The 23,457-nt window shown below is 42.8% G+C and overlaps 1 protein-coding gene across 1 annotated transcript; it reads left to right on the forward strand.

Annotated features, from left to right (window-relative positions):
• neurl1aa (neuralized E3 ubiquitin protein ligase 1Aa) lies at positions 1–23,376 on the forward strand. Its single transcript, XM_047029756.1, has 6 exons — positions 1–190; positions 3,423–3,664; positions 4,353–4,674; positions 14,141–14,881; positions 18,884–19,051; positions 19,436–23,376. The coding sequence occupies exons 1-6, from the start codon at positions 157–159 to the stop codon at positions 19,678–19,680; spliced, it is 1,752 nt and encodes a 583-aa protein (XP_046885712.1). The 5' UTR covers positions 1–156; the 3' UTR covers positions 19,681–23,376.
• Positions 23,377–23,457: the final 81 nt, after the last annotated feature.

The raw sequence follows: 23,457 nt of genomic DNA on the forward strand, positions 1-23,457 counted from the left end.
ATGAGCCTGGCCACTCACGATTCGCTGTTGCTAAACGGCATCGGGACTTCTATGAACGTACAGAAGGAAATTATGTTGACAGCAATGAAACACGTTTCCTTGTGAATATCTATCGTCTGTAAAGCTTGTTAAGAAGAATTCACCTTGAATACGATAATGGGAGGTCAGATAACCAGGAATACCTTGTACGGTAAGGATTTTGAGATTAAAGACACATTTTCGATCATCTACAAGTATTCTACCAACAATCCCCAAATTCAATCGATTTTAATTTACAGTAGTCTATAAACATGTATTAGGCTATGTATAAATATCAGGAAATTGTGTGGGATGAAAGCATTGTTTAAGCTACCTTTCTTGCAGTGTATGCACCAGCATGCAAGCAAAATGTAATGCAAAGAATAAAGTATCTTAAATGCAGATTGAAAATTTAGCAGGCTCATTAGTGTGTAATACATTTTGCTTTTATTCATTGCAGTCGAAAAAGGTTTTGGGTTCGTTTGGACCTGACAGATCGTTGATTGTATCATTTCATCTATTTGAGCAAATAACAAGTTGCTCATAATGTATAACTGGAATGTGTTGATCTGAGCTGAATTTGTCTTGAGTATGACAAAACTCTTAATTTTAATGTAATATTTTGAACACTCGTTGATAAACACGCGCAAATAATCGTTGCTTTGATTTGATAGATTGGCAACTTAGATTGTCCGCTTTATAACAAAAAAGTGTAGTGTGCGTTCTTTTCCTTCAGATTTATGCATTATAGAATGTAAATGTTCTATTTAAGTAACCTTATGAATCCTATATTGATCCTAATTTTACCATAGCCATTCAACGCCAAATCCAATTTTAAAGGATCATAACCAACAAAGTCAGTAGTAATGCATTTTTTGTAGGTCGTGATAATTATCGGTACACTGTATTACAGCAATAGTATAGTTAATACGAAACTTGTTTTTGAGCATGAATATTAATATATTATAATCATTTTCATAATCATTTTCATATTATTACAATATGTTGATCTTCGCGGGAACACCCCTGTGTAGTTTCCCCAGTGGTTACACAGAGTTACTACAATAACCACCAGCGAGTTAAAACCAAAGCTAGTTTGAATTCAGTTCTGCCACCACCACCTGTACCTCCCAGTGTTGCCCTACAGACACCCCTGCCCTGGGCTCTACAGGACTCCATCTGTGAGCCTCAGCAACACATCCAAGAACCACCAGCACCTTGCATATGAATATAAATCCACATTAAGACTTCTATGTCTGATGCATCACGCTAAATTGATGCCTGTTCAGTGAGATGAGGGTATAGAAAGTCCCAGATCTATCCAGAGCCCATGTCCCGGTTTCTGTGTTCCCACTGATGTTTTTGTTTGTTCTGACTCCTGACCTCCAATCAATGACTCCAGAGGCCTTGTGTGTGTGAGTGAGAGCTTTATTTATCATGGCAAAGCTCTGCTGAATGTTAAACCTGACACTATTATCAGGTCAGACACACAGGCATACATTAGCAGTGGTATACATACATTGACCTTGTTCCCTGTGATTCCTATGTTTTGAAAAGGGATAATAATTTGGAATTTTTAATAGTTGCAGAAATCCTGGTATTATTCTATGTGGGCTTCTCCCAAGAAGGCTATGTCCCAACACAAAGTGTTTGTTTTTCCAAGTTTCAACATGGTCCGCATCATCCTGCGCTACTCAATGGTTGAATACAATACACTGCTTTTCTGTTTCCGTCAAGACATCACATATGATATGACATCATGAATACAGTATGGTAACTGTGTCTGTTATGACTTCATACACAGAGTCATTCAACATTGTTTTTCAGGGCCACAGACAAAAAGCATGTGAGGCACCACTGTACAAATGCTCTGTACTTTTCCTCAGCCATTTTATTTGCAACAGGGGGACTAGTACGTCTTTACTTCTAGAAAATTATTATATTGTCGCCCAATAAAATTTCCTCAATCTAATTTAAAATTGATCTTATACATTTTTGAATTTGATTAATGGACGATTAAAATAATTTGGCTTGGAGCTTAAATTGATACATTGTAATGGCCTGAGTTGTTGGAATTTGTTTTTCCATGTTGTGACCAGTGTTAGCATCCTAATTGATTTGTTTCCTGGGTACACTGAACTGCTCTGGACCCTCAGAGGTCAACAGGAGATGAGCAAGAATAACTTGGTTCCTAAGGGCATATGACTAGATTACACACCTACGTACACGGACACACACAAGCACACACACACAATCATGGGAGGCATGACGTAGACGTGCCTCTGGAATGTCCAAGGTAATCCTTCAGCAATACAAAGCCTTGAATGTAGACTTGATTGTTATTTGTTGAAATGATCAAAAAAATACCTCCATACCAGTGTCCTTGGCATTATTGTAATGCTTTGAAGAAAGATGCAAGGCAGTAAATGGGTGGAAGGGAGATTAGGTTAACCTAGGGGAGTAACTGTTGATTTAGTGCTCATACTGACTCTGAGCCAGTTTTATCAGACTGGAACAAAAAGCCAGACATGTGAAAAGCCTATTTTGTGTCACTGGTAGTGAAGTTAGGCTGACAGTTTTATGAGAGGAAACTGAATGCCACTCATGATACTCACATTGCCGAATGGATATGGACAGGCACACTGAATAGCCATCAACTACTATTCAGTGTTGATTATGGAAAATTATCTATTTTCCATAATCAACACTGCCATAATGGTACGCTCCATACAGACTTGTTATACTGACTACGAACAATTGTCAACTCAAAATTGATCTAGAGATTTAGGCTTACTGAAGGCATTTTGGTGAGTTAATCTACAAGGTACTGCTCCCACCTTCTTATGAAGTGTCTAAGTCGATGCTGCTTACTAATGCACTGAAGATTTGTTTTGTAACGTAGATAAACCTGGGGGCTTACAAAACAGCGCCAACTTGGCTGAATGTAAAATAACAAAAAATGAATGGTGTTATTACAGGAGATTACCAATTACTGAAATTACCTCATTTTGAATTAGTTTCTCACAGCTGCACAATTCTCTCTGGGCACCAAGAGAACAGCTCTTATCCTTATATTTTCTCATCCAAGGAGAAAATCTAGATGACTAATAGACCCATTTTCAATTTAGCTTTCACGCCTCGCTGAATTTCTGAAACAGAATCACATTTAAATATGTGTAAGTGCGCCACAGGAATGATTAGTAGATGAGGTGGATCTTATCTATATGGCGTCTTGTGATATTAACATTCCATGAATTCATACCTTTGCGCTCATTGCATACAACAGGTGATGGAGAAGGTTCTTTCCTTCTGGTGTTTGATTAAGACACCAGACCATGTAAAGCATCCCTCCTGGATAGATATCTATCCTGAATTAATTGTCGGCCCCCATCTTGACCCTCTAGATTCTCTGGGTGGGCCATTCCCGACCTCCTCCCATCGATGCCATCACAAGCCCAAGCGCTGCCTGCCTCTGCCTCAGTGTGGCAGCCTGGCCTCCTTCCCCTTGCTTTTCCACCCCAGTGCCAAGGGATCTCAGATCATCATGGACCTGGCCCAGAGGACAGTGAAGAGGCAGGGCAGCTTTTGCAACGCCATTACTTTCAGTAACCGGCCCATCGCCGTGTATGAGCAGGTTAGGCTGAAGGTATGTGAACCATGACTGCAAGCAAAGTCCTCTTCCAGATGAGGGGGTTGCTCTACTTCCACCTTTACCCTGTCTCTGTCTATTTCTCTCTCTGTCATACTCCTCCTTGACTCTTGTTTCTATCTCTCTCTCTCTCTCTCTCTCTCTCTCTCTCTCTCTCTCTCTCTCTCTCTCTGTCTCTCTCTCTCTCTCACTCTCTCTCTCTCTGTCTCTCTCTCTCTCTCCCACACATATTTATTCTTCCTTCTCGGTTTCTGCCATCTGTCCTCTTATGCCCTTACTCCTGTGTGGGCCGCAGAGTCTTATCCTAAGTTTCCACTCCACCTATCAATCCATCTCTGTCTCAAAAGGAAAAGAGCGGGACAAACATTACCATGTGAGCCATACTGTTATCTCAAACAGCAAATGCAATACAAATATAGTTTCAAATGAGATAAACCAAGACAAAAATAGATTCTCTTGTTATTTTGGTTGTTGTTTATTTACCACATTGTTCTCCGTTATATAAATAAAATACAAATATTGAATTACATTTCCTCATTACAATGCTCTGTTATAGGTTGGAACAATTACGTAAGAAACTACATACTGTCCTGGTGACCACTGAATGACACACATAATACATAAATGATGTATTAGCTGTCTTTTAACTACAGTACAATCACCTGAACACATTGTTACTCTACAGATCACAAAGAAGCAATGCTGCTGGAGTGGTGCTCTGCGTCTGGGCTTCACCTCCAAAGACCCATCCAGGATCAATCCAGACAATCTGCCCAAGTACGCCTGCCCTGATCTGGTCTCCCAGTCAGGCTTCTGGGCAAAGGCCCTGCCTGAGGAGCTCTCCAACGAGGGCAACATTCTCTCCTTCTGGGTAGACAAGAAGGGCCGGGTATTCTACCGTATCAACGACTCCAGCCCCATGTTGTTCTTCAGCGGGGTCCATGCCTCTGAGCCCCTCTGGGCCCTCATTGACGTCTACGGCCTGACAAGAGGGGTCCAGCTTCTGGGTGAGTTAGTGGAAGGAGGGAAACTTGTGGAGGTTCGTTTTATAATGCACTGCAGTACACCTGATAGAAAGGGCTGAGTGAAGTCTAATCCATTGAATCACAGTCTAGTCAGTAAATTAAGGGATTGTGTTTCGAGTGTCCTGTTACCGATGCAGTACGGCATAAAGGTTCCCACACACAAGGTCTCCCACATCAAATTAGTCCAATGGGAAAAAAAAAGAATCTGACAGATAAGATTGTGTGCAGTTGCCAGAATCAAATACATTCCACAAAAGAGGAATTTGGGAATGTCAGGACCAAAGTAAACCATCCTGTTTTTACCTCAAACAAGTTGATGTAATTAAGGGCAGTTCTCCCACCCAGACTTCAAATACTGGTTTAAGATTGTTTTGTGTTTAGTTGATTGAGATTGAGTTGACGGTCGAAAGGAGTTTCAACCACCTAAATGACAAATTGGTATGTGTTGAACAATGACTTTTGTTCAGTGAAAAAAGCTGAACAAACCTGAAATACATTGTAGGAAATTTTCTCCAAGGCCTTTAATACCTCAATCAACATTTAGTCAATCGTTTCCAAGGATTGACTCACCCTCTCTACAAGCAGGAATGCTGTCATCACCGTTAATAAAAATAGAAGAGGCTCCTATTGTCTAGATAGTGCCATTTAACCTTATTTCTGATGGCGCTGGCTGACACAAGCCGCGTGCTATCTCCTTATTGACCGTGTGCTATCCAGCACCAGAGTGCCACTATCTGGAGTTGACTGGCTTTATGGCAGCGAGCTGCGATGACACGGCACAGAGCTCTGGTTCCTCGACAGACTTGGGGTGAGATGATGTCAGAGTACAAGGAGACTGAGGCAGTTTTCCCAGACGTGACAGCCAGTGGAATGTTGGGTGAGGATTAGGATTTTGGTCCTGGTTGAAGATCTTGGTTCTCAGCATTAGCTCACTTCCAGGGTGTTGTAACTATACGTTTGCATGATTAACCCCGTATGACCAGATTTATTTAGATAAATTAAAACATTTTGTTCTGAATTCGAGTTATTGAAAGCGTGATGCTACTTTCAGGGTGTGATGTTTGATGAGGGCCTCAGTTGAATACGTTGTGCCTGTAGGTCCCAAGTACATTCCAGTTCTTCAGTGTGAACACGGTCCCCTCCCCAATAAAGCAGAGGAGTCTTAGTCCTGCATCAGCTGAAGGGTCACTTCACTATCAGGCCTCCTGTATAGCCTGAGAACGTCACCAGTCAAGAGCATGGTATATCTCAAAGGCCTAGTACTGCCCCGGCAGTTGGCGGCAGTTCAAGAAGCACTTAGTTCCTGAAATATGGACGGCCACATCAAAGGCTGCCCTGGTGAACTGGTGCATGTGCTCAATTTCCTTTAACGGGGCAGGAGGAAGGAGGGGGAACATTTCTGTAGTTAATGATGCTTACACTAAGGGCTGACATTAACGCAACGACAGCTGGTAAATGTGGACAAATTTCACCTGTTTTGGGTAAACCTATCATGAAATCTGCAATGCAGGTTTTTTTTACAGTCCAATCGAAGTTGTTTTCTTCAGGGACCATATGGAGTGAAGTTAGTCAACAAACACCGCTTTAAACTTTACCAGACAAATGACCTTGATTGGGTTTTTGAAGTAACATGGAAAACAATTGAAAAGTCAGCACATATGAACATGGTGATGAATAAGAACTGAGTATCGTAGTCATTGGGTGACTTCATTGTTTTGATTGCGACACACAGTGTTCCGAGTAAGCGATGACATCATTTGAGATGATCGAAATAATCGTGATCATCTTCAGACTAGTTCTACTCCCCACATCCCTATACAGAACCAATGCCTGCACCATGCCATGCCAGTGACTTAAACATTGCATCTTTAACTCCTTGCCTTTAACTGAGCTAACCATCTCACCCGTCTCTCAGGAAAGGGCCCAGTGTTGGTGCGAGGCTGTCGCTGCTCATGTCCTCTCTGAATAGGTGGCTACTCTGCCTCTCGTATTTGATGGATTGATTTTTCAAGTGTCCCTGATCACATGTCAGGGCACGTTAGTGTAACCACTGCAGTACTTCAGTGCAGCACCAGGCCTTAGGAAACCACGCTGTGCTAAAAATGAATATCCCCCCTGATGATAGAGGGATTTGACTGATGTTTGAAGAAATGGTCAAATGCAGGGTTATGTTGTCTAAAGGATAAAGGAGACGATTCAAAATGAAAAGACTTAAAAGCTAAACTCATTTGATACCGCCAAAACATTTAAGATACAAACGCTGATATATTTCGCATTGTTGAAGCATGTCACATTCATTTTCACCAAACACTCACCTTTTGTTCCCTTAATGCACTCATAAGCTTTCCTTCAACCTTGTTTTGCATGTTAGTAATTGTGCCTGTGCAGTTGCACTTGCTTCGAAAGGGTCTTGTTCAGGCCCCTCGAGGATGTTTCAGGCACAGTGTTGTTCCCTGTCTAAGCTGCTACCAGGGAAGCATATCTCAGTAGCTAGCCACCCATGCAGGGAGGCAGAGGTGAGCCACAGACTGGTGAGACTGCTTGAAAGCTGAGATGCTGTTGCATAACGAGGGCAGCTAAATGAATCTGCTGGAATCAAACTGAGCCTTGGGGAGTGGGGGGGGGGGGGGGGTGGGGGGGGGAGGGGGTAGTCCAGACCAACAATGCTGCCCATGCCATTTTAAGAAAGATCTGTTACATCATCACACTCGTCCTACACACACAGATATCAATACAGGCAGGTATGCTTGTTGCATGGTACAGAGCTCCTGGCTAAAGGCACCATGCAGGAACACATCAAAGGACCTTTAGAAAGACTTCCTGTCATACATTACATTATGTTTCATACAGAATGTTTTTTTTTTTTCAAAGCTCGTTCAGCACATTGTACAGTATTTCATCATGCTTGAATGACATATCTATTCAGAATGTTCCTGCAAGCAATAGTATACATAGCTATGTGCTTTCAGAGGGAAACAGGGGGAACAAATGGCTATTTCCTTACAATAATAAGTTGGTGCTTTTGTTTTGTTTTTATGGTTGCTTATCACAGGTATTGTGTTATTGAAGGCAGCAGTAACTGCTGTCTGAACAGATGTTGCTGTCTAAAAATATTTTCAAAAAGTCCCCCTTCTTGTTCTAGATAAAGTAACTGCTTTTCTAGGGAGGTGTATGGGAACCAAAACCAAATTCATGTCACTGAATGAGTCATCTGTTTCTCAAGATGAAACCGAATGTTTGAGATGATTGAGGTCTAAGCATACACACTTTTTGGATGAACCAATGAGTTTTTGTGATATCCAGTGTGTCACAGGTGTGCTAGCTTGCTTACAGGGTAAATATGGCACTTTTTTCATCAGTGAATATGTTTCTTTTGATGAAAGTGGGTCGCTTAGAGAAATAAGTTTGTTTACTGCAGTAAAATGAGTCACTATCACTGACAAAGTGGAAGTGAGGCATGAAGCTAAGGTTAGCTAACATCTAGAACCTGTCCCTGTAGTCATCAGTGAGGATTCAAAAATAGTGGCCAGATTTTCAGAGGCATCAAGGGCCCCACATCACACAAACCTTTGATCAGATGTCATCAGTTTTATGGATGCACTTTTACAGAAAGCTGTTTTAATGCTAAAATACATTTTGGAGCTCGCTATTATGTAGCTTTATCTTTTTGTGTTTAGTTTTATAAGCATTTGCAGACAGGATTTTCTTTCTTTCACGTGTTACCACTAGTGATGTTAGAAATGGCTGCAGATGGTCTTAATCAGAGAATATAAATAGCTTTAAATCACAAGAGATCCGATAGGTACAATCAAGGTACAGCAGTCAACCAACCAGCCCGTAAGGCAGCCAGCCATACAGAGTTAGACTAAGCTGGTCTGTTCTGCAAGGGTGAGGCAAAAAAGTTTCTTGAAGCATTAGCAATACAGTACCATTCGACTGAGCATATTCCAGCAACACTTAAGCCATTAAACTAAATTCAATACTAATATTTTCATGTATTTATTCTGATAAATTATGTGTAGTGCAGTGTACTGTTCATTGGCTGGAACAACTAAGCTTAGTGGATTGGAACAGGACTTGGAACAGGGTGATGATTGATGGAAGTTTGTGAGGTTTGTGACTAATTTCTGTTGAGCCGAATCTGTACTAATACGTCTAATTATTGGGACTGAGAGAGTATCGTCCAAAAGTAATAAAACTGTAGTTTAGAGAGGAACTAACAATGTGCATACTCATCTGTTCAAAGTCTAACCAGTTGTCTAAGAGAGGGAGAGGTGGACGGGATGTTAAGTGTCTACATAATATAAACATTTTGCTAATTCACTGAGCAGGATTTTTGTGGCAGAATCAGGTTGAAATCATGAATCATACTGCCCTGCACTCTCTCTCACCACCCCACTCCTGTCTTTGTCTCTACTCTAGCATAAGTATATTCCCTCTTTCTCTCTTGTTTTGCCTGAGCCTGCTGATCACAGTCATTCATCATGGACAAATGCTGGGTGTCTCAGTGATTGGACATTTTAAACATGATTAGAGTTGCATTTGGATTTTGGGAAAAAATAACTTGCAGGTTGCTGATGTTTATAAAGTTCTGCATCGTTACCTTCTTTGGTAAGGTTATTATGAAGGTTTGAGAAAGTTAGATTTGTGGAGGTTTGGAAATGATGAATACTAAAGGTGATATCCCAAGGATTAAGGGACCATTTTGGTATAATTATTGCCATATAACAAAGCATGAAATAAATAGTACTTTCTTCTCACTTGGAGTAAAGTAAATTATCCAGATACAAATTTGGAAAGAAAGTTTCTCCTTCAACTTTATTTGCAAACCATTTATATATGTGAGCTACACTAGAGTTAATGCTTATTTGAGAAAGAGCTCTTTCAAAATGACCTCAGCGCTTCAAATGTATTTGATTTGTTAAACAAAAATAAATGTCTCCAGGCAGGCTGTTGCTCCTCAAGTCCGGATGGACTCGACCAGATTTGCAGTGAAATCATAATGGAAATAGTAATGGATTCTGTCAGGTCAGAATCTGGGGGGCTCTGCCTATACAGAGAGAAGCCTTCAGAGAGAACCTAATCACTTTCACATGGCCAGAGAATCCAGGATCATAGAGAACTCAAGAAGGTTCCAGCTTTCTCTGGGGTTCATCCGTGTCTTTTCTTGGCCATAACATGAGATGAGACTGTAATTAAGGAAACATTATCTATCCCTGAACATTTTTAACAACAAGAGCCAGTTGAAGCCATTATTTGTAGAAAGCTACGAAGCCCGTAAAAAGGGTTATGCAAATAGACATAGCCCATACAATACAGCATAAATATCCAATGTTCAAATTCATATAGGAACGATCCAAAATTTACGAAAAGTTGAAGAAACATTTATCCATTGAAAATATCAAAACCTTTCACCCTTAACCCAAAACACTTTAGGCCTAAATAAATCCAGTATAATAGATGGGACATTCACTGTTCCCTGGTGTCATCCTAAAGTGCACCCTTTATTTTCAAGCAGCAATGTATCAACCTGCAGCTTCTCTTTCTAGAGGAAGTCTCTGGCACCCAACCAAAGAATTTCAACTTGGTCTTGCAAAAGCGCTACATATCTCCTGTTACTTTTGGTATATTGGAGTATCAGAGTTCATTCAAGTAGACCTAGACGGCATGTACATACATGCCAATACCAAGCATCTACCCTTCCAATACCCTTCCACACCCATTCCATGATGCAAACATGTACACACACATGCACACCCCCCCCCCCCCCCCCCCCCCCCACATACACATATACAGTCCCACCCACCTGCCACTATCTAAGCTAGGATACCACTCCTTAAAAGCTCATCGATGTGGATTCTCCCAAGGGCCCTTCCTTTTTCTCTCTTGATAAGCAAAAGCCCCTTTATCTCCTTTTTGGGACCGACACCCCCCCCCCCTCCCTCCCTTCCCCCCCATTCCTTCACCCCTTTCTCTCTTGCTCTGTTGATGGATGACCTCACTCACTCTGGACAGCACCGAGGCCCTCTAGCCACGCATACTTAGGCCAATCCCACCGCTCACACGCACACACACAGACACCTAACACTAGGGAACACTGACCTTGCGGAGGTTGCAGTCACACTCTCGCTAAAACTCCCAAAAGCCCCCTAATCCAGTTAGACTATGCTAAGGAATGAATCAAGCCGTCTCAGGCTGCTCCCAGCTGCACGCAAGGCTTCTCTCTGGCGTTTTTGGAAGACTAAAAAAGGATACCTGCAAAACTCTCCCTCTTAGTAATACTGACACTCATTCAGATCCAGAGTTTGCATTGGCAGTGATGAAGAAATACAGGGGTCGGGAATCATCTGGAATTTGCTTGTTCTTGCTTGTTTTGATCTTGAGAGACATGACTATTTTTTTTAGTACATACAGCCTGAGTAGATCCATCCACATGAATGAGAAAAATGCTTATTAAACTTTATTCACAAAATATTCATCTCCAACTGATCATTCTACCTGGACTTAATTGTAGAACAAATAGAACTACTGTAAATAAGTTACAGACAGCTGGAAAAATCTAAATTTTCCAAGCCTGTTTTAAGATTAAAGTCCACCTTGGATGTCAATTCAGACAGAGTAGGACATGTATTGACTGAAACAAGTTCTAAATTATATCTCTATATCTTTTCCAGAGTTTCACATTGCAGTCCTCAACTGGTCTGACTAGTTTGTGGCAACTGAGTCTCCCCAAAAGCACCCCCTCCAGACATAGTTATATATGGTTAATAATCCTTGACTGACATTTAGGACTCACTAGTTGTCAAACAGTGACTGAAACCCAAAAGCTCAATTAGGGTTTGATGGCTGACAGAAATGCTTAGTTTGTTTAATTGTTAAGAGAACTGGCTTTGCTGTGTACTGTACCTTAAACAGCTATTCAGAGAGTCACATAAGGAATTCACACACTGAATCATCGCCATTGTTTTCTGACGTTATTAAAAATGAGATTAAAATGTTCTCTTCCCATTCAAGAACTTCAAGGACTTGCACTTTAAAATGTTAAGTCGAGTCTAATCACCATTATTCTTATAAAGCCCTATTTTAAAACCATTGGAGTGTGGCCAAATGAACCAGTAAAAACGTGGCATTCGTCAGACCACAATGAATGCCTCGCTTCATTTGCCGACACAATAGCTTCAAACCAACATCAGAGGACAAAAGATGCAAGCCTGCACCTGTCTGTGTATGATTGACACTTTAATGATGGGAGCCAGTGAAACACAAGGCACTCCGTCTGAGAAGAACCCAACTCAAAACCCTCAGCTCCCATGTTAATCACACTTGGCTTAGTGTCAGCTGCAATAAAACAGCCTTAGTTTGAGCCAAGGCAGAATTTGTCATTGCTGTGGTATATGTGCCATTGGAATGATATTAATATAAATATCAAACAGCGACAAGGGATTTTACCCAAAGCACCCAGGCTGAGGAGATAGAAATTGAGACAGTGGTGCGGTTAGTGATGCCCTACGATGTGATGAAAACAATTGTTTGCAACTCTCGCTTGCACGCACAGACAAACTCTTGCACTGAAACCCAGTAATAGATGAGAGTTGGCAGGATGGATCTCATTATTGTGACATGCTCCAGTGCATCGTGTACCTGTTACCCCTTCATTTCCATTTTAATCAAACAGGAAACAGGAAGGTGTCATGACCTGCTTAAAATACCCATGAGTGACAAGCAGTATTCTCCCCTGGGTAACACTCCAACAGCTACTGTATAATACTGCACTGTTGGCACAGCAAATGTACCAGAAGTCCTGTATACTGGAGACGACTGAGGAGGCTGCATGTGTGAGGCAGGAGGCTGCACAGGCAACATTATCTTTAGGCTTTGTTGTATCTCGCAAACAATTTCAAAGTTTGCCTTGAAGTAGATAAGGCAGCTACTTCTCTGACCCTGGTGGTTGTTTGTGGGCACTCTTGACAAAGGGAAGTAATTAGGGTCAAGCAGTTTATCTGGGACCGGAGATGTGCTGGCAATGCATGATAAAGGGTCGAGGTGGCAGGGCTTCTCCCTAAGGGAGATAGATGAGGCGGATGGACACTCAAGCAGCAAATGCCTGCTAAGCATAGTCACCTACACAAGAACATATCACATCATAAAATGGCCAAGCTTATGAAGTTGTTTTGTGTATGTATAGTACTGCCCAATTGGTTAGGCAGAATAATAAGCATGAGAAAGGAAATGTGTACTCTCTGGAAGCAATGCTCCTCCATTTATTCATCCTTCCAAATCCATGAAGTGACTCCTAGCCATTCTGTCATTCAGTCAACCCCTGGCCAGTACCCCGCACTCCTCTCACATGTCCAATGGGGCTAATTTTAGTCGACGTTTGGAGGGCCAAGTTAATTTTGGCAGCTGATTCCCAAAGCATGCTATGATGCACCTCTGTTTGTCGCTACCACCCAAGCCTGGGCCTGGACAGACTGGCTGGCTGGCTTCCTCTATCTATGAACTGCTGTTTGGATTACATTCAACAGCAAGCTAAATTAGACCACAGCAGGTGATTTATTGAGTTGTGGCACGGCCAAATGAAAGCTGATATTTGCGGTGTTTTAAAAATGTATTCTCAGTGACCGGAAAGGACCATGCCTTTAACACCTAGACACATACAGATACTTTTCACAGGAGAGGCACATTACAGTACTTATTGAGCATGAATTTAGTCGTGGCTGCAGTATGGGATGTGAAGTATAGACCTATAGCTTCACATGGTTTCAACTTGTTTAGAGTTGACAACATGTGCCTCTCTTTGAAAAGAATAATGAGGCTATTGTGGCTTTATTAGTCATTGCAAATGAGCGAGGGCTCCTATAAAATATTATTAACCACAGGCTTTTCATATAGTACATTTTACAAAATCCCGGTCTCTAATTGCGGGTGCATTCCATCATAACATTCCATGGAGACTGTGTGTGTGGATACGAGGAGTTTGGTTCTCTACGACAGAGTTGGTGCTGAGAATGGATGGTATCCAAATTCACCATGGTAGGGTGTGGTTCAGCTGTAGTGAGTGGACAGCTGGGATGAGTAGACTGTAGCGCGTACAACTGTAGCTCTCAGATATCAGTTGCGCTTCACGGACATTATGTTGGCTTCCGCTGAATCATGCATGTTGTGGCTGTTACATGAAGCGGTTATCTTTATAGTGATATGGTGTTTGACCCCCAGCAATGTCCGCCCATTAACACTTCTACTAGGGAACACACCAACATGTACTGTAGGTATTTGTTTATCTCTTTGCACTAAATGTTTTTTCTTACTGAGAAAAACTAATACAAATGCACGTATTCCAAAGTAGCTGTGCTACGCTTCATGATATACAGGTATATCCCAATATTTGATCAGAATATCCTTTATAGGAAAACACATGTTAAAGAGCTTAACTCTGTCTTGTCTACAGACAGTGAGATGGTTCCTCTGGACTGCCTCCGCCCTCGCTCCTTCACCCCCGCCCACCGCACCTCGCTACGCCGGGACCCCGATGACCACCGCCTCTCCATCAGCCTGTGTGACCTCAGCCTGCAGCAGCAGCAGGAGCTGCAGGAGGAGGAGGAGGAGGCCGGGTCGGAGGAACGCCTTCACCCCCTCAACTCCTCCACCTCCTCCTGCCACGTCCCCCAGAACTCCCAGAACTCCCAGCAGTGCTCTCTCCTGCCCCCCCTGCTGGACAGCGACCTGCACTTCCACCCGCTCCACGGCGCTCACGCCACGCTGCCCGACGAGCACACGGCGGTGCGTCTGGAACCCAGGAGTGGCGAGGGGGAGAGGACGCTGGTGTTCACCAGCCGCCCGCCTCGCCCTGGCGAGAGCGTGTACGTCAAGGTGACCAAGGCGGGGTCGGCCATGCGCCAGGGCTCCCTGTCCTATGGTGTGACGTCATGTGACCCAGGTTGTCTGCGGCCCAGTGACCTGCCCAACAGCCCCGAGGCCCTGGTGGACAGGAAGGAGTTCTGGGCCGTGTGCCGGGTCGCAGCGCCTCTCCACAGTGGGGACATCCTGGGCTTTGTGGTGAACAGTGAGGGGGAAGTCCTGCTCAGCCATAATGGGGTCAACGCAGGGATGCAGGTGTGCGTGGACAACTCCAGACCTCTCTGGATGTTCTTTGGCCTTCACGGAGTCCTCACCCAACTCAGGATCCTAGGTGAGTGAAATTCTCTGTGCCTGTATCTTTGTAAGTTTGATCATTTTAAATGATTAAATAATAATTACAGGTATATTATTGTAGTATAATAATAATTTTCTCTCACAAATCTAGCCTGTCATTAGATTGACGCGGATTTGAAATCTTAACATTAATGCCAGTTGAACAAAACTGTGCCTTGCTAATGGACATTTTAAAACCGATCAAATACATCTTTGATCTCAATGTCAGGTTTCTATGAAAACGACTTTAGAAAGCACTAACCTCCCAGTTCAAAGTGGCTTTTTCCATTAAGAAATAACTGCAGAGCCTGATCCTTGAATGACCTGCCGAGGTTGAATTCCTGCATAGCCAAGTCATGAAATAGTTTTCCTTTCCCTCTGTTCTGAGCTGCACTCTCGGTCTATATCAACTAATATCTCTCTCTCGGCACTTCTCTTCTCCGCCCACAGTTTAATAATGAAGGCAACTGCTCAATGTTCACTTGCTCTCCGTTTCTCGATTTAGTACCATTTCGTATTGAATTCGGCTTTAACAAATGGACATTTCCCACAGGGCCACTCATTGGTATTCAAATAAAATGGACTGGAATTTTATGGATTGATAGGATTAGGACTATGAGGAGGCATATATGAATTATGGAATATGGAATGGCACTGAACAAAATGCTGTTGAACACGTTACTGTTGCTCAAACCACATCTCACCCAAACAGTAGCTGCAAGTTGTCCCCAGTTTAGACTTAGCAGATGATGCCCAGTCTAGCGCAGCGAATGGCTAGCCATTCTGTCCAGAAAAGTCAAACCTACAGTAAGACTGACTGAAGCCATCTCCCACAATTTTTGTAGTGGCAGGACTATAGACCGTGGGCCAGAAGAGGGGGTTCAGGAGCCCCGCATGATGAATTACCCGAATCATAACATGCCATGAATAACGTCTGACAGCCCAGGGTGCCGGAATTAATGACAAGATGTGGAGGCTTAAGTCATATTTCATTTCACTTGGCTTTTCAGTGATTCTGCCACAGTATTTCACTTGATTCAAGAATGGAAGTGTATTGTAAGCAACTTTGCTATTCTCCACACCCAGAGAACAGGAGAAGAGGTTGTTTTTGCTGGAGATTCTCCACTACAGACAGAATTGTACTGAATTGAAATGACTGTTTACAGATTGAAACAAAGTAACAAACATAGATAATGTATATTTCGTGATTCAGTGGCACCGGGCACAATGTCTGGTTTGTCTCAAAGTTGACCTGTTTGTAGAGCCATCCATTTGATGGAGTCTTGTTCTGCAATTTATCATTAGGATCTGAACTGGCTGTGATGCAGACTGCAGCCTGTAAGCACAGATGTGAGCGCTCTTGAGTTTGTTAACAAGCTCCGTTGATTTTTCATCAGGGGAGGTTTGAAAACCCTGTCCTCCCAGCCTGGCTTTGTGTTCTGGCCAACTTGTTAATGAGGAGGATTCTGACTCAATCCGTTTGAATCCTTTCAAAATACTGGATCAAAGAGAACCGATATCTGATCAATAAGGGATTTAGGGCTACGGTTAGTTGTTATTCAATTTCGTGTTCCCCTTTGTTTGCCATAACCTGTTCTCTCCTCTCTTCTCCAGTGGTGTGTCAGACTGGGGCTGAGGGCTGAGGAGGTTATTTCTAGCCTGCGTGGGCCCAGAGCAGCCAGCCAGCTAGCATCATCTATCAGGAGTGGGATGCTGGAACTAGCTGCTGCTTATGTTGCCCTCCATCTGCATTATTAAAATATAATTGCAGTCTTCAGACATCGGGTTTGCCGCCCACGCCATGTCTTTCTAACGGCAGGCCTCCCTTCCTCGTGTTCTTTCGCTCTCGTTCTCTCACCCTCTCCCTCATTCTCTCTTTCTCACCCTCTGTCTCCTTCTCTCTCTCTCTCTATCTCTCTCTCTCTCTTTCTGTCTATCTCCTAGTCACCTAGAGACACTGAGAAGGGAGCGAGCGGCGCCTTGCTAGCCGCCGTAGCTGTGGGGAGCACATTCGTGACGTCCCAGTCCACCCACTTGCTACCGGCACTCTGTTCGTTGCCATGGAAACATGTAACCACCTCGGAAAGTGGCAGTTTTTAGTGGCGGGTGTTGTTGTGGTTGTGAAATAGACCAGATGGGAGTCCCTCTAATATTTCTGGGTCATCCAGTCTGTAATGTATTATTTTCATTCAGTCATTTTGAATGTCTTATTAGAACCAAACATGATTGAGTCTACCGATACTAATAAAACTGGACCCCTTGTGTATACCTGTGCATATCAGAACGGTTCTGTCTGTGACTCTGTTTGCATGTGCTCTTGTGTGGTGAAATGCAGTAAATCTCTTCAATAACGATGTGGTCACCAAAAAAAGACTCCTTTACATCGGCACAGATCCCTCATGTTGATAAGTATGTGGTGAAAGCCGGCATGCATAGACTACATAACCACTGTGGATTTATCTGGTTCCACACACAGACCTCCCGCTCTGCCTGCATACCCAAACACATTCACAGGCTGCCCATTCCAGATGAAAGGGCCATGAGGCCATTTATATGATGGTCAAATGTGAACGCTGGCTCAGATGAAAGGGGTTATGAATAGACATGAAGGGGATCTGATCTCCTTTTAGAGGTGACCAGGATGTTTACTAACAGCTGTGAAGAAAGACTCAGAGGTAATGTTAAGGGTGTAAAGTTCTAGAATCAACACTGTAGGAGTCTGTTGTCTGTGAACAAGGAACCGCAAAGGCTCCAGACATACCAGCAAATGCCGGTGTGACACGAGACTGTCTTACGCCGGCAAAATTGGAAGAATTTTGGTGTATTGCTGAACGCGTGGCAAAATATAAAATGCGCGTAGCATACCCATTTGTCACCTGCGTAAAACGAGAGCGGGAACATGGTTGAGCCCTCTGTGTCTTGTTCTGAGAGAGGATGCAAACGAGGACAAGTGAGACATGGATTGCGTCCGACCCTCACCCGCATCGAATGAAGTGTCTGCGTTGAACGGTTGTCTGAACGGGTGTAAAAGAGCATCGTTCAACATTAAAAAGGTTTAGATAGCAATACCTGACCCTGCTCTCCATCTCCTCCTCCCAGTCTCCAATACCCAGTTCAGTTTTTCAGGCAGAAACCTGGCCACCATATGAAGCTCAGTTTGAAAAGGCTAACAAGGGTTGTTTATGTAGATTGAAACTGAGAGATCACCTGTTAGGGTGGTCTAGTTACAGGGAGGAGTACTGGTTCCTTTCTATAGCACTAGTGCCTGTTACAGTACACATCAGCTTGTGTACATTCTTGTCATAGCTATAGGGTTTATGAGAATGTGTCTCAAATGGATTTTCTTTCTAGTTTGACCATCTGTTTGCTTTTAATCTTAGTTAAATCAGTCAACTGCTTACAGCAAGATCTGGAGGTAGAGGGTACTGAATCAAATGGGGAAATCCTGTCTCATTTGTTTGGCTGTATCTAAAGTGTTTATCCATTGGCCACATAAGAGACCTGCTACGCCAGGCAACTGACAGTTTCCATGCTGATTTACAATCGACAGTTGAAGGAGACTGTCAATAGAACCGTCGAGTGCCAACCAGACATACTAGGTCTGTGTGTATGGAATAGACACAGCTATTGTCCTGAAGTGAGCTGCCAGTATGAAGACCTATGCCAACGTGCAGTTGAGTGCTGGGAGTGGAAAGGGAATGGTACAGAACAGACACGGCAACCAAGCTGAGACTCTGCTTTCTGACCACAGGGACAGTCTGTGTCTGACTCACTCACAGACTCCCACACACACCACGTGCACACACCTCTAGTCAGTGTGTGTGTGTGTGTGCAGGTCTGCACGGCCCTCGTGCATGTTCTCACACAGGCACTGAGGTGGCACAGAGGTTCTTCTCATTGTCAGCTTCGATTGAAATCCGGTTTAGTGATTGAAATCTACTAAATGGAGAAAACCCATTTTCACCAGAATGGCATTTGACTTTGCACCATTTCTTCCCAGGGACGTCCCTCCACACGGATCTCAGAGGACCCTCTGTCCCCAGCTCTCCGTCTTGCACTCCCAACACCCCCATCCTCATGTGCAGTGGCAGCTCTGAGCCCAACCTCAACATCAACCTCAACACCAACCTCAACGCCAGCTACCCTCCCCCCTTCAGCAGCTCTACAGGTGACATATTTCCCTTTTCCATCCCTCTCTTATTTCTCTTTCTCTCTGTCATTGGTTCTATTATGTATCGTAATTGCCCTTTTTCATACTATAGTGCTTCTTTCTGTACATCAACTCTAACAAAGTCTATATTACTGTAACGGTATATTCACATGATCCCTCTCCCCTTTTTCTTCTCTATCTTCCTCTGTTTGGGAAAATAATGTGTCTCTAAAGTGTACATACCATCACCATTAAAGGCAACATTTTCTTGGATTCGTTTTTTGCTGTAAATAGTATACTATTACTGCTGTTACATTGCGTACAGTTGTGTATGCTGTTACCAGGATGTCCTTGAAAGGCGCTGTATATATGGAACGACTAATGATCTAACCTCTCCCACAGGTACGACTCCCAGCTCTCCCTTTTCCAGCCACCCAGAATCCCCTCCCTTCCCATCATGCTCTGGGTCGTGGAGTGACGAGTGCACCATCTGCTATGAGAACATGGTGGACACTGTGCTGTATGCCTGTGGTCACATGTGTCTCTGCTACGCTTGTGGCCTCAAGCTCAAGAAGATGGCCAACGCTTGCTGCCCCATCTGCAGGAGGACAATCAAAGACATCATAAAGACCTACAGGAGCACGTAAACCGAGGCAGAACCAAACTCTGCTCTCAAAGACCTTCATAGACATCCCCTGGAGGCTTGGCCCCTCTGTTGGACTCAAGTAAGACCTAGTTGTCTTACGTTGTGACACAATTAACTTGCGGGGCCATCAGAACATCCTGCAGACACTCCAGGGGTGAGGTTCCCCACAGACCTACAGCACACATGCTAACAATGCTAAAGGGAGGAGAGAAATACAAGCCATATAAATGGCCTTGTTTGCTTAGGATCTGTTGCTGTCCTGAAAGCAAGGACCACACCTGTTTTCAGGACAAACAACTTTACAATTCAAAATGACAGAAGATGAGGAACTTGGGACTTTCATGTGTATGAATATATACTGTATATCAGAACTGTTGGTAGTCAACTTTTGAATACGTTTGTTGTTTTTACCGCACTATGGAGGTTAATCAGGTATGCCACTATCATGAGACTCTAGGAAAAATAAACCAACTGTTGGGATTAAAGTAGTCACACCTTGATTGGCGGAAGCAAGTGTACCCTGAATGTTGCATAAGAGAGCACAAATGGTGCAGGAATTTACTTTGACAATGAGTGTTTGGGTTTTTCCACCCGTGCAAACCTGCAGGAAGTGGATTCCGTAGGGGTCTCATTTCATTATAAACCCACCCACATGCCTCCTGTCTCTCCCCAGTGTCAGATATGAACAATAGCGTGGTGGAGAGAGAAAGAAGAAGAAGAAGGTGTGAATGGAGTCACCATAGAAGGTCACAAAGAAAGTGGATGTAAATCAATGAGGGGGAGAGGGAGAGAGGATGTTGCATGTATACCGAGAGAGATGAGCCCCAGATGAGGGGCACCTTGGCTCAGCGTCTGCACAGCCTCCAGCGCACAAAAAACCGTTCTCTCAGAGCCACGGCAGAGATACATCACGACTCTCTGAAGGCTCGACTGTTGTACATCCAACGTCCTGACACTCTGCCTACCTAATGTGGCCAGCTACCGGGCCGTTTTACAGTTACGATGAGGACAAAAATGTCGAGCGTAAAATGCATCCGTATTGATGTGGAATATCATTTCTTAAATGCCTTATTGTATATTGAACCATTGTCATTATGAGATGAACCAGCCTAGAATCTTCTATTATCCTACAGGTCTGTTTGGTATTTCTCAGAGCAATGAAGTTTAAATGTTTGCTACCCTAAGGTTTCCTTATCCAGTTATTTGATTAGCAAGGACGTGTGCTTCTGTGTTTTTGTAAAGACGTGTTCAGTATTAGTTTTGTAAAGGAAAGGCGAGACAGAGAACACTCACCCAAACATATTGTCAGATGTGTTCATACCGTGTTTGCACAAGGACAAACTCATTTGTGTATTCAAATGTGTTAGCCATGGCACAAGGCTATCTGTATCTAGTTGGTTATTGTTGCACAGTTTGTGAGCTTTAGACTTTTCAATTAAAATTCCTAAATGCTGCTTTTTGTCTCGTAAGCACATTCTCACAACTTTGCTTAATGGAAAACAAGGTCATATATATTGTAGAGGTTAATGCAGGTAAAACAAGCCATTGTTCAGGTTTGAGAAACACAGTGATATTCTGAATGGTGGTGAATCTGATGTGGCACATTTGTCCATGGTGTTCAAACTCATCTCATCCTTCCCCGTCTCTTATTAGGATTAGAGTACAATGTAGGAGTAGTGTTCCTGTGCCTTGAAATGAGTTCAGTTCCACCACTGTGGGGTTATTGTGCAGTATGATTGATATTCAGGGTCAGACATCTCCTTCTTCACCCTCCCACTAGTACAATATCAGATGCTGCTTCGTAAAGTGAATTTTGTTTGGTCATACACTTCAATTTAAAGCCAACAATTTAGTGTGCATAGTATAACTGTATGAAGTTATTCAGTGCTGTTGTTATAAACTGTCTAAAGAACCCTTGCCCCCTACAGTATGTAACTGCATTACATAATACTGGAATTTTGCTTTGGACGTGTTCTGCTTTTTCTTTTCTACTGGTGAGGTTTTATTTGTCAGACCAAATTAGACATACTTTGACTTGAGCATATACTAAAGATAATATGGTTAAAAGACTGATGATACTTTACAGTGTAATATTAAATATATTTATTTTGTCAATTCTATTCTATTGTAATGAATTATCACAGTTTTATTTTCAGTATTTCAATGTATGTCTGATGACATTTGTAAATGTTTCATACGTTTTATTGTCACTGAGGCGGAAACAATTTGTACGGCACTACATTTGTTTTTATTTGACTTCTTATTAGACATTATTGTTACAGTATATCATCAGATAAAAAGTCGAATCAGAACACTTTTTGCTTTTGTTTCTTCTGCAGTTGATTCAGTTTTACAGCCTATTATTGTAATGTGCTGAATGCTGACCAGTAAATTAATATGAAGAGTGGCATTATGGAAAAAGTTTCACCACAGTTTTAATAGTCAAATTGGGACCAAATATTGAAAGTCCAGTCAATATCTATGCCAAAAAAAGCAATTAGAAAACTTGTAAGGACCATTAGGTATGTGATTGCTAACAGTAAACAAAACACCACTCAGTGGATGATTACTATGAATTTCTGAATTGCAATTATGTTCACTGTGTGAGTCAGATGGATGTGACTTTCAATAAAGTTTTATGATGTGGTCAAAGTTAGGATTGATCTGGATTTATTCTGGACTTCTCATTCTTGTGACATTGGGAGAATAACAAATGTGCCCATCCTAACTAAACAATAAAAAAAACGTTAAGGTAGGGAATGATAACGCTTAGGCTATTACAGTTGTAGCTATATTTTCAACTGTTCTAATAGAAAATGACATTTCAATATGCAGTCAGTTGACTCTGCACAGTAGTATTCTTGTGTAACTTCCCAGCATATAAAAAACAAAGCAGAGTGCTTCAGTAAACAGCTGTAACTCACACAGAGACTGTTTAGAGCAGAGGCATGTAGACCTGGCCTGGGTTAGCATCATCAGTTATTTACTACCCTGCTAGCCTGGCTAACACCACTGTTATACAACGGTCCAATACGCACAAAGAACGACCATGACATCTGGACATGAAACAGGCGGCAGCGACCATCGCTTATGACCACCAATTCTTTGAGGTGGGGAGCGATAGATAGACACATTTTGCAAAAGTGACATGAATACTGTATATCTCAATGCTTTGTACACACAAGACACTTTCCACTCAGACCTCTGAGTGAACCTAGGCTTCCTTCTGCCAAGAAACCTGGACTGGAAGCCATTTTGTGTCTTGTGAGAGTGATGTGATGTAGCAGAAAAAGTATATCTGTTCAACCACATATCAATTCCTCATCGAAGAAAAGGTCATCTTGTATTCTGTTGTGACCACGAGGATAGCGGAGGTCAGCCTCTGGACATTCAGATATTGGCCTCAGAAAGCACTTTTCTGTGTCCTTGTTTGGGGGTGCACACCTACCATATCGGCTGAAACCCCCCGGGTTTAATTCCAGCCCAATTTGGGGCATGGGTTAGATTCCGGCCCCTCTCTTGTTCCTGCCCTTACTGTCTATATCTAACTGTCCCTATCCAATTGAGAAGTGAATGCCACAAATATATGTTTGGTAATTAATGTAACTGAATTAACCTTCAGATGCTGGCTGAATTTAGCATGAGATGTTCACCAGCAGCAGAGAGACAGGCAGTGAATTTATTTTCTGAGGGACAATGGGCCCCTGATCTGCCTTAAGGCTGTGCTGCCCTCTTGAGGACAAACTGAAATAAAACAGCTTTGTTTTGAACAGTCCAG

The sequence above is a fragment of the Hypomesus transpacificus genome, chromosome 11 (assembly GCF_021917145.1).
Source record: "Hypomesus transpacificus isolate Combined female chromosome 11, fHypTra1, whole genome shotgun sequence".
NCBI lineage: Eukaryota > Metazoa > Chordata > Actinopteri > Osmeriformes > Osmeridae > Hypomesus > Hypomesus transpacificus.

What these genes read in the sequence shown, in the direction of transcription:
- neurl1aa (XM_047029756.1), top strand. Translation starts at nt 157, where the DNA reads ATGGGAGGTCAGATAACCAGGAATACCTTGTACG. An exon ending in AACCAGGAATACCTTGTACG is followed by an intron (nt 191 to 3,422) that starts GTAAGGATTTTG and finishes TTGACCCTCTAG; the next exon opens with ATTCTCTGGGTGGGCCATTC. An exon ending in CACCCAACTCAGGATCCTAG is followed by an intron (nt 14,882 to 18,883) that starts GTGAGTGAAATT and finishes ATTTCTTCCCAG; the next exon opens with GGACGTCCCTCCACACGGAT.